Genomic DNA, 17,041 nt, shown 5'->3' with positions numbered 1-17,041 from the left:
TCTCCAATTTGGATTTCAGTTCCTGTCCTGAATTGGCTGAAAAGAAATGAAACTGACCCAAAACTTTGTCTGTTTAATCTGGACTGTAGCCACTGTCCATCCATGTTAGGCTAGGTAGCTACTGTATATTACATAGCTAATAGTACATTAAAGAGCTGAGCTATTAGACTATATTAGACTATTAGACTGTACCATATAGCTTCAATACATTAGCATTAGACTACATATACAGTACATTAGGGAGCTACAATATGATATATTTACTCCAGTCATTCCCTGGTGTGTAACCCAGCTTCTCAGTAGAAATGCTATGGTCACATCCCAAATGTCATCATGTTCCCTATATAGTGCACCACTTTTGACCAGAGTTCTATGTCCCTGCAATAGGCCTGCGTCCTGTCCAGGGGGTGTACTGGTACATCAAGCTGTCTCACTACAGAAACAGGATATAGACTAGTGTCCTGTCCAGGGGGTGTACTGGTACATCAAGCTGCCTCACTACAGAAACAGGAGATAGACTAGTGTCCTGTCCAGGGGGTGTACTGGTACATCAAGCTGTCTCACTACAGAAACAGGAGATAGACTAGTGTCCTGTCCAGGGGGTGTACTGGTACATCAAGCTGTCTCCCTACAGAAACAGGAGATAGACTAGTGTCCTGTCCAGGGGGTGTACTGTACATCAAGCTGTCTCACTACAGAAACAGGAGATAGACTAGTGTCCTGTCCAGGGGGTGTACTGGTACATCAAGCTGTCTCACTACAGAAACAGGAGATAGACTAGTGTCCTGTCCAGGGGGTGTACTGGTACATCAAGCTGTCTCACTACAGAAACAGGAGATAGTGTCCTAGTGTCCTGTCCAGGGGGTGTACTGGTACATCAAGCTGTCTCACTACAGGAACAGGATATAGACTAGTGTCCTGTCCAGGGGGTGTACTGGTACATCAAGCTGTCTCACTACAGAAACAGGATATAGACTAGTGTCCTGTCCAGGGGGTGTACTGGTACATCAAGCTGTCTCACTACAGAAACAGGAGATGGGCTCTTGTCCGTTCTGGCTCGGACAAGGCTACTTATAAAGGGAATAGGGTGCCATTTGGGACTATGGATACTATAATCAATAATATCCCAGCATCTCAGCCCTGTGGAAAGCAGTACAGTATAAAACTGTATTATAATCCCAGTGTCTCAGCCCTGTGGAAACCAGTACAGTATAAAGCTATATTATAATCCCAGCGTCTCAGCCCTGTGGAAACCAGTACAGTATAAAACTGTATTATAATCCCAGCGTCTCAGCCCTGTGGAAACCAGTACAGTATAAAGCTATATTATAATCCCAGCGTCTCAGCCCTGTGGAAACCAGTACAGTGTAAAGCTATATTATTATCCCAGCGTCTCAGCCCTGTGGAAACCAGTACAGTGTAAAACTATATTATAATCCCAGCGTCTCAGCCCTGTGGAAACCAGTACAGTATAAAGCTGTATTATAATCCCAGCGTCTCAGCCCTGTGGAAACCAGTACAGTGTAAAACTGTATTATAATCCCAGCGTCTCAGCCCTGTGGAAACCAGTACAGTGTAAAGCTATATTATAATCCCAGCGTCTCAGCCCTGTGGAAACCAGTACAGTATAAAGCTGTATTATAATCCCAGCGTCTCAGCCCTGTGGAAAGCAGTACAGTATAAAGCTGTATTATAATCCCAGCGTCTCAGCCCTGTGGAAACCAGTACAGTATAAAACTGTATTATAATCCCAGCGTCTCAGCCCTGTGGAAACCAGTACAGTATAAAGCTATATTATAATCCCAGCGTCTCAGCCCTGTGGAAAGCAGTACAGTATAAAGCTGTATTATAATCCCAGCGTCTCAGCCCTGTGGAAACCAGTACAGTATAAAGCTGTATTATAATCCCAGCGTCTCAGCCCTGTGGAAACCAGTACAGTATAAAGCTGTATTATAATCCCAGCGTCTCAGCCCTGTGGAAACCAGTACAGTATAAAGCTATATTATTATCCCAGCGTCTCAGCCCTGTGGAAACCAGTACAGTATAAAGCTATATTATAATCCCAGCGTCTCAGCCCTGTGGAAACCAGTACGGTATAAAGCTATATTATAATCCCAGCGCCTCAGCCCTGCGGAAACCAGTACAGTATAAAGCTATATTATGATCCCAGCGTCTCAGCCCTGTGGAAACCAGTACAGTATAAAGCTATATTATTATCCCAGCGTCTCAGGGAAAGAGAACAGATAATTACAGAGTAGCAATGGCCAGAAACACCAGAATCCAGTCTGGACGAGTGGAATGCAGAGCAGGCCTCCCCACTGGCTTTGATGTGAAACTGGATGGATCAGCTCATCCACATCGTTTGGTTTGGCCTGATTCTGCCATGGACTCTCCAGGGGATTTCTGTGATTTTCTTCCCTTAGCTCCCTGTGGTTTCTGAGGCTGGAAAAGAACTACAAATCTGTCTGCTTGTTATGTGGAATTGTATGTGGTGCGGTGCTAAAGCATGCTGGGGTTTGCTGTTTGCATATTTGTAGAGGTTAGCACAACATCCTGTGACCACTTATAGCTAGTTCAGTATCTGATAGATAACTTAGAATAACACCTGTCTTTCTCTCACACACTGTAACTGCACACACACACACACACACACACACACACACACACACACACACACACACACACACACACTGTCTCTCTCTCCTCTCTCTCATATTCTCTGTAAAAAACACACACGTTCTCTCTCTCATTCTGTCTCTCTCTATCTCTTTTGTTATCAGTCTTTTGACCCCCTCTGCCCCCTCTGACGTTGTCTCTCTCTCTCTGCAGGTAAAATGTGATCAGTACTGGCCTACCAGAGGAACAGAGACATATGGGCTGATACAGGTTACTCTGCTGGACACTGTAGAGCTGGCTACATACTCTGTTAGGACCTTCGCTCTCTACAAGGTGTGTGTGAGGGGGGGTCGTGTGTGCGTGTGTGTGTGTGGGTGAGAGAAAGAGAGAGACAGACAGACGGACGTGTGTTTTATGTGTTTACTTTTTGTGTAACCTCCTCTCCTCTCTTCACCTCTCCTCTCTTCTCCTCTCCTCTCTTCACCTCTCTTTACCTCTCCTCTCCTCTCTTCACCTCTCCTCTCCCCTCTCCTCCACTTCTCTCCCCTCCTCTCCTTTCCTCCCCTCCCCTCCCTTCCCCCTCCTCTTCTCCTCTCCTCTCCTCTCCTCTCCTCTCCTCCTCCAGAGTGGCTCCAATGAGAAGCGTGAGATTCGTCAGTTCCAGTTTACAGCCTGGCCGGACCACGGGGTCCCCGAACACCCCACCCCCTTCCTGGCCTTCCTACGCCGGGTCAAGGCCTGCAGCCCTCCAGACGCAGGACCCATGGTCGTTCACTGCAGGTACCATCTTTACAGATTCTATTACTTAAAGTTTCCTGTGGGTAAGGAATATTTTGGGAATTTTCAAGTCTCTCCGTCGATTCCCATTTTTTGTTGAAGCTGGGCTGAAGCACGTCTGGGAACGCTTTCTTTCCATTGATCTGTTACAGTCTGTTTGACCTTCGTTCACCTATAGGTCAACACTGGAGGTTTAGTCAGCAACACAGTGCAGAAATATGGATCAGGTGAACAACATTCTGTTTTGTACAGAGATTCATTGGTAAATTGGGAGGTGCCGGAAACAGAAAGTGAGTGGCTCTGATTTACCTGGAACGCCTAGCAGAAAAAACCCTTTATAATAAAGCATAGCATTATCATGGCTCTGGTATAGTGATGTAGAACAGTAGAGTACATGACTCTGGTATAGTGATGTAGAACAGTAGAGTACATGACTCTGGTATAATGATGTAGAACAGTAGAGTACATGACTCTGGTATAGTGATGTAGAACAGTGGAGTACATGACTCTGGTATAGTGATGTAGAACAGTAGAGTACATGACTCTGGTATAGTGATGTAGAACAGTAGAGTACATGACTCTGGTATAGTGATGTAGAACAGTAGAGTACATGACTCTGGTATAGTGATGTAGAACAGTGGAGTACATGACTCTGGTATAGTGATGTAGAACAGTGGAGTACATGACTCTGGTATAGTGATGTAGAACAGTGGAGTACATGACTCTGGTATAGTGATGTAGAACAGTAGAGTACATGACTCTGGTATAGTGATGTAGAACAGTGGAGTACATGACTCTGGTATAGTGATGTAGAACAGTAGAGTACATGACTCTGGTTATAGTGATGTAGAACAGTAGAGTACATGACTCTGGTTATAGTGATGTAGAACAGTAGAGTACATGACTCTGGTATAGTGATGTAGAACAGTAGAGTACATGACTCTGGTATAGTGATGTAGAACAGTAGAGTACATGACTCTGGTATAGTGATGTAGAACAGTAGAGTACATGACTCTGGTATAGTGATGTAGAACAGTGGAGTACATGACTGGTATAGTGATGTAGAACAGTAGAGTACATGACTCTGGTATAGTGATGTAGAACAGTAGAGTACATGACTCTGGTATAGTGATGTAGAACAGTAGAGTACATGACTCTGGTATAGTGATGTAGAACAGTAGAGTACATGACTCTGATATAGTGATGTAGAACAGTAGAGTACATGACTCTGGTATAGTGATATAGAACAGTAGAGTACATGACTCTGGTATAGTGATGTAGAACAGTAGAGTACATGACTCTGGTATAGTGATGTAGAACAGTAGAGTACATGACTCTTGTATAGTGATGTAGAACAGTAGAGTACATGACTCTTGTATAGTGATGTAGAACAGTAGAGTACATGACTCTGGTATAGTGATGTAGAACAGTAGAGTACATGACTCTGGTATAGTGATGTAGAACAGTGGAGTACATGACTCTGGTATAGTGATGTAGAACAGTGGAGTACATGACTCTGGTATAGTGATGTAGAACAGTAGAGTACATGACTCTGGTATAGTGATGTAGAACAGTAGAGTACATGACTCTGGTATAGTGATGTAGAACAGTAGAGTACATGACTCTGGTATAGTGATATAGAACAGTAGAGTACATGACTCTGGTATAGTGATATAGAACAGTAGAGTACATGATTATAGTGATGTAGAACAGTGACTCTGGTATAGTGATGTAGAACAGTAGAGTACATGACTCTGGTATAGTGATGTAGAACAGTAGAGTACATGACTCTGGTATAGTGATGTAGAACAGTGGAGTACATGACTCTGGTATAGTGATGTAGAACAGTAGAGTACATGACTCTGGTATAGTGATGTAGAACAGTGGAGTACATGACTCTGGTATAGTGATGTAGAACAGTAGAGTACATGACTCTGGTATAGTGATGTAGAACAGTGGAGTACATGACTCTGGTATAGTGATGTAGAACAGTGGAGTACATGACTCTGGTATAGTGATGTAGAACAGTGGAGTACATGACTCTGGTATAGTGATGTAGAACAGTAGAGTACATGACTCTGGTTATAGTGATGTAGAACAGTAGAGTACATGACTCTGGTTATAGTGATGTAGAACAGTAGAGTACATGACTCTGGTATAGTGATGTAGAACAGTAGAGTACATGACTCTGGTATAGTGATGTAGAACAGTGGAGTACATGACTCTGGTATAGTGATGTAGAACAGTAGAGTACATGACTCTGGTATAGTGATGTAGAACAGTAGAGTACATGACTCTGGTATAGTGATGTAGAACAGTAGAGTACATGACTCTGGTATAGTGATGTAGAACAGTAGAGTACATGACTCTGGTATAGTGATGTAGAACAGTAGAGTACATGACTCTGGTTATAGTGATGTAGAACAGTAGAGTACATGACTCTGGTATAGTGATGTAGAACAGTAGAGTACATGACTCTTGTATAGTGATGTAGAACAGTAGAGTACATGACTCTGGTATAGTGATGTAGAACAGTAGAGTACATGACTCTGGTATAGTGATGTAGAACAGTGGAGTACATGACTCTGGTATAGTGATGTAGAACAGTGGAGTACATGACTCTGGTATAGTGATGTAGAACAGTAGAGTACATGACTCTGGTATAGTGATGTAGAACAGTAGAGTACATGACTCTGGTATAGTGATGTAGAACAGTAGAGTACATGACTCTGGTATAGTGATATAGAACAGTAGAGTACATGACTCTGGTATAGTGATATAGAACAGTAGAGTACATGATTATAGTGATGTAGAACAGTGACTCTGGTATAGTGATGTAGAACAGTAGAGTACATGACTCTGGTATAGTGATGTAGAACAGTAGAGTACATGACTCTGGTATAGTGATGTAGAACAGTGGAGTACATGACTCTGGTATAGTGATGTAGAACAGTAGAGTACATGACTCTGGTATAGTGATGTAGAACAGTGGAGTACATGACTCTGGTATAGTGATGTAGAACAGTGGAGTACATGACTCTGGTATAGTGATGTAGAACAGTAGAGTACATGACTCTGGTATAGTGATGTAGAACAGTAGAGTACATGACTCTGGTTATAGTGATGTAGAACAGTAGAGTACATGACTCTGGTATAGTGATGTAGAACAGTAGAGTACATGACTCTGGTTATAGTGATGTAGAACAGTAGAGTACATGACTCTGGTATAGTGATGTAGAACAGTAGAGTACATGACTCTGGTATAGTGATGTAGAACAGATGGTCCAGTGAAAAATGTAGCCTTTTATAAACGCATTTCATGCAATTTTACATCATTTTAGATGACTGGAGACTTTAGCATAATCTTCTTTAATACCTCGTAAATTTTTGAAATGACATGTTACTTTGACACTGAGAATGTGAGCTCATTAAAAACGACCTCTTGTTGAATCCATCAATAGTTTCGGTCTAGATGTGTGGAGGAGACAATATGAGGAGGAAGTTGTTGTCCTAAAAAAGCCTTCCAGTTTCACTGACTCACCCAATGATGTGCAGCTCACTCACCAGCGATGGCTTATACCCTTGTGTCAAAAGCCTCTCTCTCTCTCTCTCTCTCTCTCTCTCTCTCTCTCTCTCTCTCTCTCTCTCTCTCTCTCTCTCTCTCTCTCTCTCTCTCTCTCTTGTTTTACTTTGTTTGTTCAACAGGCCTATTTGTTAGTTGATAACTCGGTGGCCTACAGACAGACAGACAGACAGACAGACAGACAGACAGACAGACAGACAGACAGACAGACAGACAGACAGACAGACCATAGAAAGGGTGAATGCCGTTCTAATTCTGTGAGAGATACCAGCTTCACTCTCTCACCACAGCAATGGCCACATGTTGGTCTATACAGGCTACGATGTTGCACAAACCATAAACACGGGCCGCCACCCAAAACAAACCAATTCTTAGAATATCAGTTTTCACAGAATTACAGAGGAGGCAACTTGAATTACAGTTTTTTCCAACTGCTTACACACAATATCTTTTCATGTCACACGATTTTTGAAACCTCTCACTCAAAGTGCAAAACTACACACCAAATATCCAAAACCATAAGCTTTGACTCAGTTGTCAATTGCATAAAACAATTTTTTCAAAACACTACACACAATTCTCTACCTAAAACACAAAAATCTAACAGGAAGTGACTTGCTTTCCTTTTCCAAACACAACCAATCAAAATGCTACACTTATTCATCAGGTCACACACACAATAGGACAGAGGGCAATTACCAATGTCCCTGGACAGCGTGGGGGTAATATAACTATGTGTGCTGCCATCACTCAAAACGGGGTCCTCCATCACAATGTCACACTGGGTCCGTACAACACCGGCTATATGCTCACTTTTCTGGATGCAATTTACACAATGCTTGTCCCTGTTCCAGATCAGGAGCCTGCTAGATTTGTGGTTTTATGGGACAATGTTAGTTTTCACCGGGCTGTTCTGGTCCAAAACTGGTTTGCCACCCATCCACAATTTGTAGTTTTGTACCTACCCCCATATTCACCTTTTCTAAATCCCATAGAGGAATTCTTCTCAGCCTGGCGCTGGAAAGTGTATGATCGCCAACCCTATGCCCGCATGCCGCTTCTCCAGGCAATGGAGGACGCATGTGGGGACATAGAGGTTGCCTCTGTCCAAGGTTGGATACGCCATGCTAGGAGATACTTCCCTCCATGTTTGGCAAGAGAAAACGTATCTTCTGATGTGGACGAAGCATTGTGGCCAGACCCAGCCCGGAGAAGAGATGAAGCGTAGCTTAGCACTGGTGACTGCCCCCCCCCCCCCCTACCAATTCCTGGACTGCCCCCCCCGGGACCCCACACACACAATTGTGTTCTTTACTGTATTCTAAAGAATATACTTTTGGTTTACATATGTTTATGGTTTTGTTGTATGCTACTGTATACAACAGTAATGTTTGGCCTAATAAATATTTTCTGTTTCTACATTGCATTGGTGTTTACAGTGTACTTGTTACCCCTCTCAGCAGATTACTTTCACTGTAGAACATTGTATTGGAATGTAGATATAAGCCTATGAAAGACCAACGAGCTTTAGATTTAGAACAACAGTGTTTACATTGTATATCCAAACAATGTACTATTACGAAAGCAGTGTTTGCCATTTGATGCAAATGCTTCATTCTGACATGTGTTTATGGCATTTTGAATGCAGTGTTACATTTTGAAGGAGATGTGAGGCATTTTGTGTGTGCAGTTTTAGGAATTGTGTGTAGAGTTTTTAAAAAAGGAGAGACAGTTTTGAAAATGTGTGTAAGCAGTTGGAAAAAAACTGAAATTTTATTAGAATTGTTACATTGCAAACAGGGAAAATAATTGTTCATGCCATGATAGGTACCGGATCCTGGTAAATGGATTCCGGAACAAAATAGTCCAAAATTGAGAGGTGCTGTTTCCAGCAGAATCCGGCAGAATCCGGCTCAAATGAAGCAATGGTTCTGTAGACACAGTCTCTGCACACATCAAACCAGGTTTCAGTGATTTCATTTGTCAAAGACCCGACCAAATATCTTGACTTTGTCCATCACTGGCCAAGTTCATGGCAGCAGTGTAACAACAAGCATACAGTAATACCCAGGAAACCCAGAGAAGAACTGAGTTACGGGTTCGTCACGCTCAGTTCTGTCAACTGAAATTCCATTCAAACAATGGAAATCATATATATATATGAATCTCCTGAGCTTAAATGAGATTGACCTTTTACCCAGACAGAAACCCCAAACACTTCTCATTGGCTAAACAAGCTGCATTCCTCCATAACAATATTGGTTTACGACGAGCAACGAGGTATTTACATCAGTGGATTTTACCGTTTACTATGTACTCTCTAAGCGTTACACACACACACACACACACACACACACACACACACACACACACACACACACACACACACACACACACACTTGGGTTCAGGAGTTGACAGTCCCAGTGCGTTGTCTAAACGGTATGCTGTGCTTTATGAACCCTGTCATTAGAAGGCTGGGCTGGCTCCCACTGTGGAATGGAATAGACATGGAGAATACTTCTCTTCCTCTTACTCAGCAAGTCAGAGAGGGAGGGAGACGGGGTGAGAGAGAGGGTGTGTGTGTGTGTGTGTGTGTGTGTGTGTGTGTGTGTGTGTGTGTGTGTGTGTGTGTGTGTGTGTGTGTGTGTGTGTGTGTGTGTGTGTAACAAGGAAGCTGCCAGTGAGATGGAGTGTGTAACAGGATTATAGGTGAATTAAATTAGCTTATTTACAGTAACAATAGTCAGTCTCTCTCTCTCTCTCTCTCTCTCTCTCTCTCTCTGTATCTCTCTCTCTCTCTCTCTCTGTATCTCTCTCTCTCTCTCTGTATCTCTCTCTCTCTCTATATATATATCTCTCTGTATCTCTGTATCTCTGTATCTCTCTCTATCTCCCTCTCTCTGTATCTCTCTCTCTCTCTGTATCTCTCTCTCTCTCTCTGTATCTCTCTCGATCTCTCTCTGTATCACTCTCTGTATCAATTAAATTAAATTTAAGGGACTTTATTGCCATGGGAAACATATGTTAACATTGCCAAAGCAAGTGAAGTAGATAATAAAGAAAAGTGAAATAAACAATAAAAATGAACAGTAAACATTACACTCACAGAAGTTCCAAAAGAATAAAGACATTAAACTGATAATGTCAGCAGGCTGATTATGCTAAAGTCATGTAAACATCTTAATCTGCTCATCTTAATCAGCGTAAAAAGGTCATAATTGATGAAAGCACAGGCCTGGTTTTCTGAGCCATCTTTTAAACGATTAGGACATGTAAACATCTTAGTATAGTACACAGGCCTGGTTTTCTGAGCCATCTTTTAAACGATTAGGACATGTAAACATCTTAGTATAGTACACAGGCCTGGTTTTCTGAGCCATCTTTTAAACGATTAGGACATGTAAACATCTTAGTATAGTACACAGGCCTGGTTTTCTGAGCCATCTTTTAAACGATTAGGACATGTAAACATCTTAGTATAGTACACAGGCCTGGTTTTCTGAGCCATCTTTTAAACGATTAGGACATGTAAACATCTTAGTATAGTACACAGGCCTGGTTTTCTGAGCCATCTTTTAAACGATTAGGACATGTAAACATCTTAGTATAGTACACAGGCCTGGTTTTCTGAGCCATCTTTTAAACGATTAGGACATGTAAACATCTTAGTATAGTACACAGGCCTGGTTTTCTGAGCCATCTTTTAAACGATTAGGACATGTAAACATCTTAGTATAGTACACAGGCCTGGTTTTCTGAGCCATCTTTTAAACGATTAGGACATGTAAACATCTTAGTATAGTACACAGGCCTGGTTTTCTGAGCCATCTTTTAAACGATTAGGACATGTAAACATCTTAGTATAGTACACAGGCCTGGTTTTCTGAGCCATCTTTTAAACGATTAGGACATGTAAACATCTTAGTATAGTACACAGGCCTGGTTTTCTGAGCCATCTTTTAAACGATTAGGACATGTAAACATCTTAGTATAGTACACAGGCCTGGTTTTCTGAGCCATCTTTTAAACGATTAGGACATGTAAACATCTTAGTATAGTACACAGGCCTGGTTTTCTGAGCCATCTTTTAAACGATTAGGACATGTAAACATCTTAGTATAGTACACAGGCCTGGTTTTCTGAGCCATCTTTTAAACGATTAGGACATGTAAACATCTTAGTATAGTACACAGGCCTGGTTTTCTGAGCCATCTTTTAAACGATTAGGACATGTAAACATCTTAAATCGGCGTTCCAGCGGTGTATTTGATCTGAGCATGAGCATCAGCCGATCGAACCTCTCTGTTACGCGCGAGAGAGTTCAGAACAACTTTAAATATGCATCTTAGAAATAGTTTTCACATATAAAGTTTGTGTCCAAACTCGGAATGAAATACGATTCACAAAAATAACATGTGGTAGAATGTTCATTTATATTGCCGATTTTCTGCGTTTATCAGTGTCAGCACGTAGACTGATTTCAGATGTGTCCATATAAACAGGATTATTAGGAAAATTATTCTTCTTGCTAAGCATGTAAACGTTTTAAACTAACTATTATATCCATCTATTGTGTGCATGTAACCGTACTGGCCGACTGTCTGGGTTTGAGCATAGGATAGAGCTCTGTGTGTGTGTGTGTGTGTGTGTGTGTGTGTGTGTGTGTGTGTGTGTGTGTGTGTGTGTGTGTGTGTGTCACATTTTACTCTACTTGTACCAGAAATCTTCACAAGAATAGTAAACCAATAAAAATTCTGAGAAGTGAGGACATTTTGCCGGTCCTCACTTGTGAAAGGGCTATTTTAGGGGTTGGGGTTAAGGTTAGGGGTTGGGGTTAAGGTTAGGGGTTAAGGTTAGGGGTTGGCATTAAGGTTAGGGGTTGAGGTTAGGGGTTGAGGTTAAGGTTAGGGGTTAAGGTTAGGGGTTAAGGTTAGGGGTTAAGGTTAGGGGTTAAGGTTAGGGGTTAAGGTTAGGGGTTAAGGTTAGGGGTTGAGGTTAGGGGTTGAGGTTAGGGGTTACGGTTAGGGGTTGAGGTTAGGGGTTGAGGTTAGGGGTTGAGGTTAAGGTTAGGGGTTCAGGTTAGGGGTTCAGGTTAGGGTTAAGGTTAGGGGTTGAGGTTAGGGGTTGAGGTTAGGGGTTGAGGTTAGGGGTTGAGGTTAGGGGTTGAGGTTAGGGGTTGAGGTTAGGGGTTGAGGTTAGGGGTTGAGGTTAAGGTTAGGGGTTCAGGTTAGGGGTTGAGGTTAGGGGTTAGGGGTTGGCATTAAGGTTAGGGGTTGAGGTTAGGGGTTGAGGTTAAGGTTAGGGGTTAAGGTTAGGGGTTAAGGTTAGGGGTTAAGGTTAGGGGTTAAGGTAAGGGGTTAAGGTTAGGGGTTAAGGTTAGGGGTTAAGGTTAGGGGTTAAGGTTAGGGGTTACGGTTAGGGGTTGAGGTTAGGGGTTGAGGTTAGGGGTTGAGGTTAAGGTTAGGGGTTCAGGTTAGGGGTTGAGGTTAGGGGTTAGGGGTTAGGGGTTGAGGTTAGGGGTTGAGGTTAGGGGTTGAGGTTAGGGGTTGAGGTTAGGGGTTGAGGTTAGGGGTTGAGGTTAGGGGTTAGGGGTTGGGGTTAAGGTTAGGGGTTGAGGTTAGGGGTTAGGGGTTGAGGTTAAGGTTAGGGGTTAGGAAAGGGGACTGAGGTCTGTTACCCACAAGGGGGACAGGGTGCCTTCTTCACAACAGCCCCGACGATGTGAAGCTTGGATGGGACAATGGTGTTGAACACTCAGCTACAGAACAGCATTCTCACATACTGTAGGTGTTCCTCTTGTCTAGGTGGGTGAGGGCAGTGTGGAGAGCAAATGAGATCATGTCATCTGTGGATCTGTTGGGGCGGTATGTAAATTGAAGAGTGTCTAGTGTATCTGGGTTTATGGAGATGACGTGTGTCATAACCAGCCTCTCAAAGCACTTCATGATTCCAGATGTGACTGCTACAGGGCGGTAGTCATTGTGGCATGAAGCCCTAGAGTTATTAGGAACAGGAATGATCCTGGTCATCTTAAAACATGTGGGGATTACAGACTGGGACAAGGAGAGGTTGAAAATGACAGTGAATATGCCTGCCAGCTGATCTCAGCATGCTCTGAGAACGCGCCCTGAAATAGCGTCCGGCCCCGCGGCCTTGCGAGCGTTGACCTGATTTAAGACCTTACTCACGTCGGCCTCGGATAGAGAGATCACCCAGTCTTCTGGTTCGGCAGGGGGCATGTCATGCCAAATAGTGTCCCCCTTTACGTCACAATGGGATTCTATGAGTTCTAACTTCTGTTGCTAGGGCTGTTGCTAGGGCTGTTGCTAATTGTTTATGGAATCCCATTATGACGTAGAGCGGGACACTATTTGGCATGACAGGTCCTCACGCACGGTACGGTGTTGTTGTTGTTGTCGAAGCATAAAATGAGTTGAGTTGGTCTAGAAAAGAGGCATGGATGGGCAGATCACTTTTGATGACTCTGAGGAGGTCGTAGAGGGACTTTGTGTGTGTGTCTGTGTGTCTGTGTGTGTGTGTGTGTGTGTGTGTGTGTGTGTGTCTGGACAGAGAGGATCCAGTGGATTCCGTTAAAAGCTAGTTAGTTGCAGGTCAACATGTTGCTGTCAACATTAGCTACAGACTGTAGAAGGATGAATCATTACAGCTCCATTTAGTTCCAGGTTACCCATCGGCCCTGCAAGTAGTACTGGGATAACTTCTCTGGAACGGAGCTTTGTTTTAACACGTCATCCTACAGATGATACTGGGATACATAGACTAACTGTTGGAATGATTATGCACCATGTCTCTTGTTCCCTCCTCCCTTTTTTAGTGCTGGAGTGGGCCGGACTGGTTGTTTCATCGTGATTGACGCCATGGTGGAGCGAATCAAACACGAGAAGACAGTTGACATCTACGGTCACGTGACCCTCATGAGGTAAATGGGATGTTGAATCACTTTTGGGGGGAAATCTCTCATCCAATAAGCATTCATTTTCAGAACGTTGAACTAATTACCACTGTAGGGACCACGTAGGAGCAGCCACACATCATTTTTTACAGACACATGTCGTTTTTTAGACACGTCATTTTTTACAGACACATGTCGTTTTTTACAGACACATGTCATTTTTTACAGACACATCATTTTTCAGACTCTTTACAGTAAATGCTAACTGAAACCAGGACTATGTGATTACCGGTGTTTACCAGTAAATGAACCCTGACTGAAACATTCAACTTTTAGGTCCCAGCGGAACTACATGGTGCAGACGGAGGATCAGTACGCCTTTATTCACGATGCGCTGCTGGAAGCCGTCACCTGCGGCAACACTGAGGTTCCGGCGCGAAACCTTCACGCCTACATCCAGAGGCTGACCCAGATAGAACCAGCGGAGAACGTCACGGGCACAGAACTGGAGTTCAAGGTACGTTGTAAAGGTTGTAGGGTTCTGTGGTGCTGTTCCAGGGAGAAAAAAAGTTGTGTCTTTGAGATCCAGGGCCGGCGTACCTCCTTGCCCGTTCAAATCAAATATTTAAATATTGATCATTTATTGAGACGTCTCAGTATGTGTAGACCATGTATCTGATGCTGTCTGGACAGAGAAATAGCTCCCCTCTGTCTCAGTATGTGTAGACCATGTATCTGATGCAGTCTGGACAGTGAAACAGCACCTCTCTGTCTCAGTATGTGTAGACCATGTCTCTGATGCTGTCTGGACAGTGTAACAGCACCTCTCTGTCTCAGTATGTGTAGACCATGTATCTGATGCTGTCTGGACAGAGAAATAGCTCCCCTCTGTCTCAGTATGTGTAGACCATGTATCTGATGCTGTCTGGACAGAGAAACAGCACCTCTCTGTCTCAGTATGTGTAGACCATGTATCTGATGCTGTCTGGACAGTGAAACAGCTCCCCTCTGTCTCTCTACATGTAGACCATGTATCTGATGCTGTCTGGTCAGTGAAATAGCTCCTCTCTGTCTCAGTATGTGTAGACCATGTATCTGATGCAGTCTGGACAGTGAAACAGCACCTCTCTGTCTCAGTATGTGTAGACCATGTCTCTGATGCTGTCTGGACAGTGTAACAGCACCTCTCTGTCTCAGTATGTGTAGACCATGTCTCTGATGCTGTCTGGACAGTGTAACAGCACCTCTCTGTCTCAGTATGTGTAGACCATGTATCTGATGCTGTCTGGACAGAGAAACAGCACCTCTCTGTCTCAGTATGTGTAGACCATGTATCTGATGCTGTCTGGTCAGTGAAACAGCACCTCTCTGTCTCAGTATGTGTAGACCATGTATCTGATGCTGTCTGGACAGAGAAACAGCACCTCTCTGTCTCAGTATGTGTAGACCATGTATCTGATGCTGTCTGGACAGAGAAATAGCTCCCCTCTGTCTCAGTATGTGTAGACCATGTATCTGATGCTGTCTGGACAGTGAAACAGCTCCCCTCTGTCTCAGTATGTGTAGACCATGTATCTGATGCTGTCTGGACAGTGAAACAGCGCCCCCTCTGTCTCAGTATGTGTAGACCATGTATCTGATGCTGTCTGGACAGTGAAACAGCACCTCTCTGTCTCAGTATGTGTAGACCATGTATCTGATGCTGTCTGGACAGTGAAACAGCGCCCCCTCTGTCTCAGTATGTGTAGACCATGTATCTGATGCTGTGTGGACAAGAAGGGTATAACATGTTAACGCCGTGGCATGTCATACTCTTTTCTTGGCCAGATGAAAACATCATGACTGGTTGTGTTCAAGCCACATTAAAAGGTGATCCATTTCTCCAGTTAAATGACATGTCTTTACTATAAAAACCTATAAAGAAACGTGGAGGACATAGGAGGTCCCATGAACAAAACGTGTCCCCTTGTGGAAATGAAATGTGTGTTCCATTGACTTCCTGTAGTTTCCTCTCTGTCCTTCTCTAATGAGCTGTTGTTCTTTCTCACCCGAGTCAAGCAACGGTCAGACTGTGTGTGTGTGTGTGTGTGTGTGTGTGTGTGTGTGTGTGTGTGTGTGTGTGTGTGTGTGTGTGTGTGTGTGTGTGTGTGTGTGTGTGTGTGTGTGTGTGTGTGATTTCGCTGACGCAGGATAAACGCTGGTTCACATGTGTGTGTCGAGACAGCCAGGGGGCCTGTGGTTTCCTCTCCCACTTCTCTTCTCTTCTCCCCCTCTCTTCTCTTCTTCCTCCCCCCTCCACCCCCTCTTCCTCCTCCTCCTCCCCCTCTCTTCTCCCCCTCTCCTCCTGTTTGATAGACTCTGTGCAAACTGAACTGTATAACGGTCATGCTCTGTTCTACTATGTCATGATATAATTCATTATGTCATGTGATATTTTCTTATGAATTGTTAAGCCATATCTTATCTTGTTATAACACACTATGTCATGACATATTGCGTCCCACAGCATCTAGCCAATGCTATGGTCAAGCTTAAATATTAAGTCATGCACTGTTCTGTTCTGCTGTGTCATTCTATATCACATTATTACATGATGTGTAGCTATGTCACATTATAACACCCTATGTCACCACCCTCCCCTTCATAGTGCTTGACCAGTGTGAAGGCCCACAATTCCCTTCTCCTCACATGTCATATCTTATGATACAATATGTAATGCTATGTCACATTATAACAACCTATGTCATCTCCCTCCCCCTCCATAGCGGTTGGCCAGTGCGAAGGCCCACACCTCCAGGTTTGTGAGTGCCAACCTGCCGTGTAACAAGTTCAAGAACCGTCTGGTGAACATCATGCCCTATGAGTCCACCAGGGTCTGTCTGCAGCCAATCAGAGGAGTGGAGGGGTCAGACTACATCAACGGCAGCTTCATAGACGGATACAGGTGAGGAGGGAGGGGGTCAGACTACATCAACGGCAGCTTCATAGACGGATACAGGTGAGGAGGGAGGGGGTCAGACTACATCAACGGCAGCTTCATAGACGGATACAGGTGAGGAGGGAGGGGGTCAGACTACATCAACGGCAGCTTCATAGACGGATACAGGTGAGGGGGGAGGGGGTCAGACTACATCAACGGCAGCTTCATAGA

The 17,041-nt window shown here is 43.7% G+C and overlaps 1 protein-coding gene across 1 annotated transcript in view; it reads left to right on the top strand.

Annotated features, from left to right (window-relative positions):
• Positions 1-17,041, top strand: part of LOC106610542 (receptor-type tyrosine-protein phosphatase delta) — a gene marked incomplete at its 5' end in the record, with an annotated part of 114,308 nt that overhangs the window by 69,258 nt on the left and 28,009 nt on the right. Inside the window, 5 exon segments of the mRNA XM_045711457.1 lie at positions 2,830-2,949; positions 3,242-3,396; positions 13,813-13,917; positions 14,227-14,407; positions 16,656-16,834. Of these exon segments, the coding sequence (XP_045567413.1) occupies positions 2,830-2,949; positions 3,242-3,396; positions 13,813-13,917; positions 14,227-14,407; positions 16,656-16,834 (740 nt within the window).

Source organism: Salmo salar, unplaced genomic scaffold (genome assembly GCF_905237065.1).
Source record: "Salmo salar unplaced genomic scaffold, Ssal_v3.1, whole genome shotgun sequence".
Taxonomy (NCBI): Eukaryota; Metazoa; Chordata; class Actinopteri; order Salmoniformes; family Salmonidae; genus Salmo; species Salmo salar.
The sequence above is the reverse complement of the archived record's forward strand: the minus strand, read 5'-3'. Positions and strand labels throughout refer to the sequence as shown.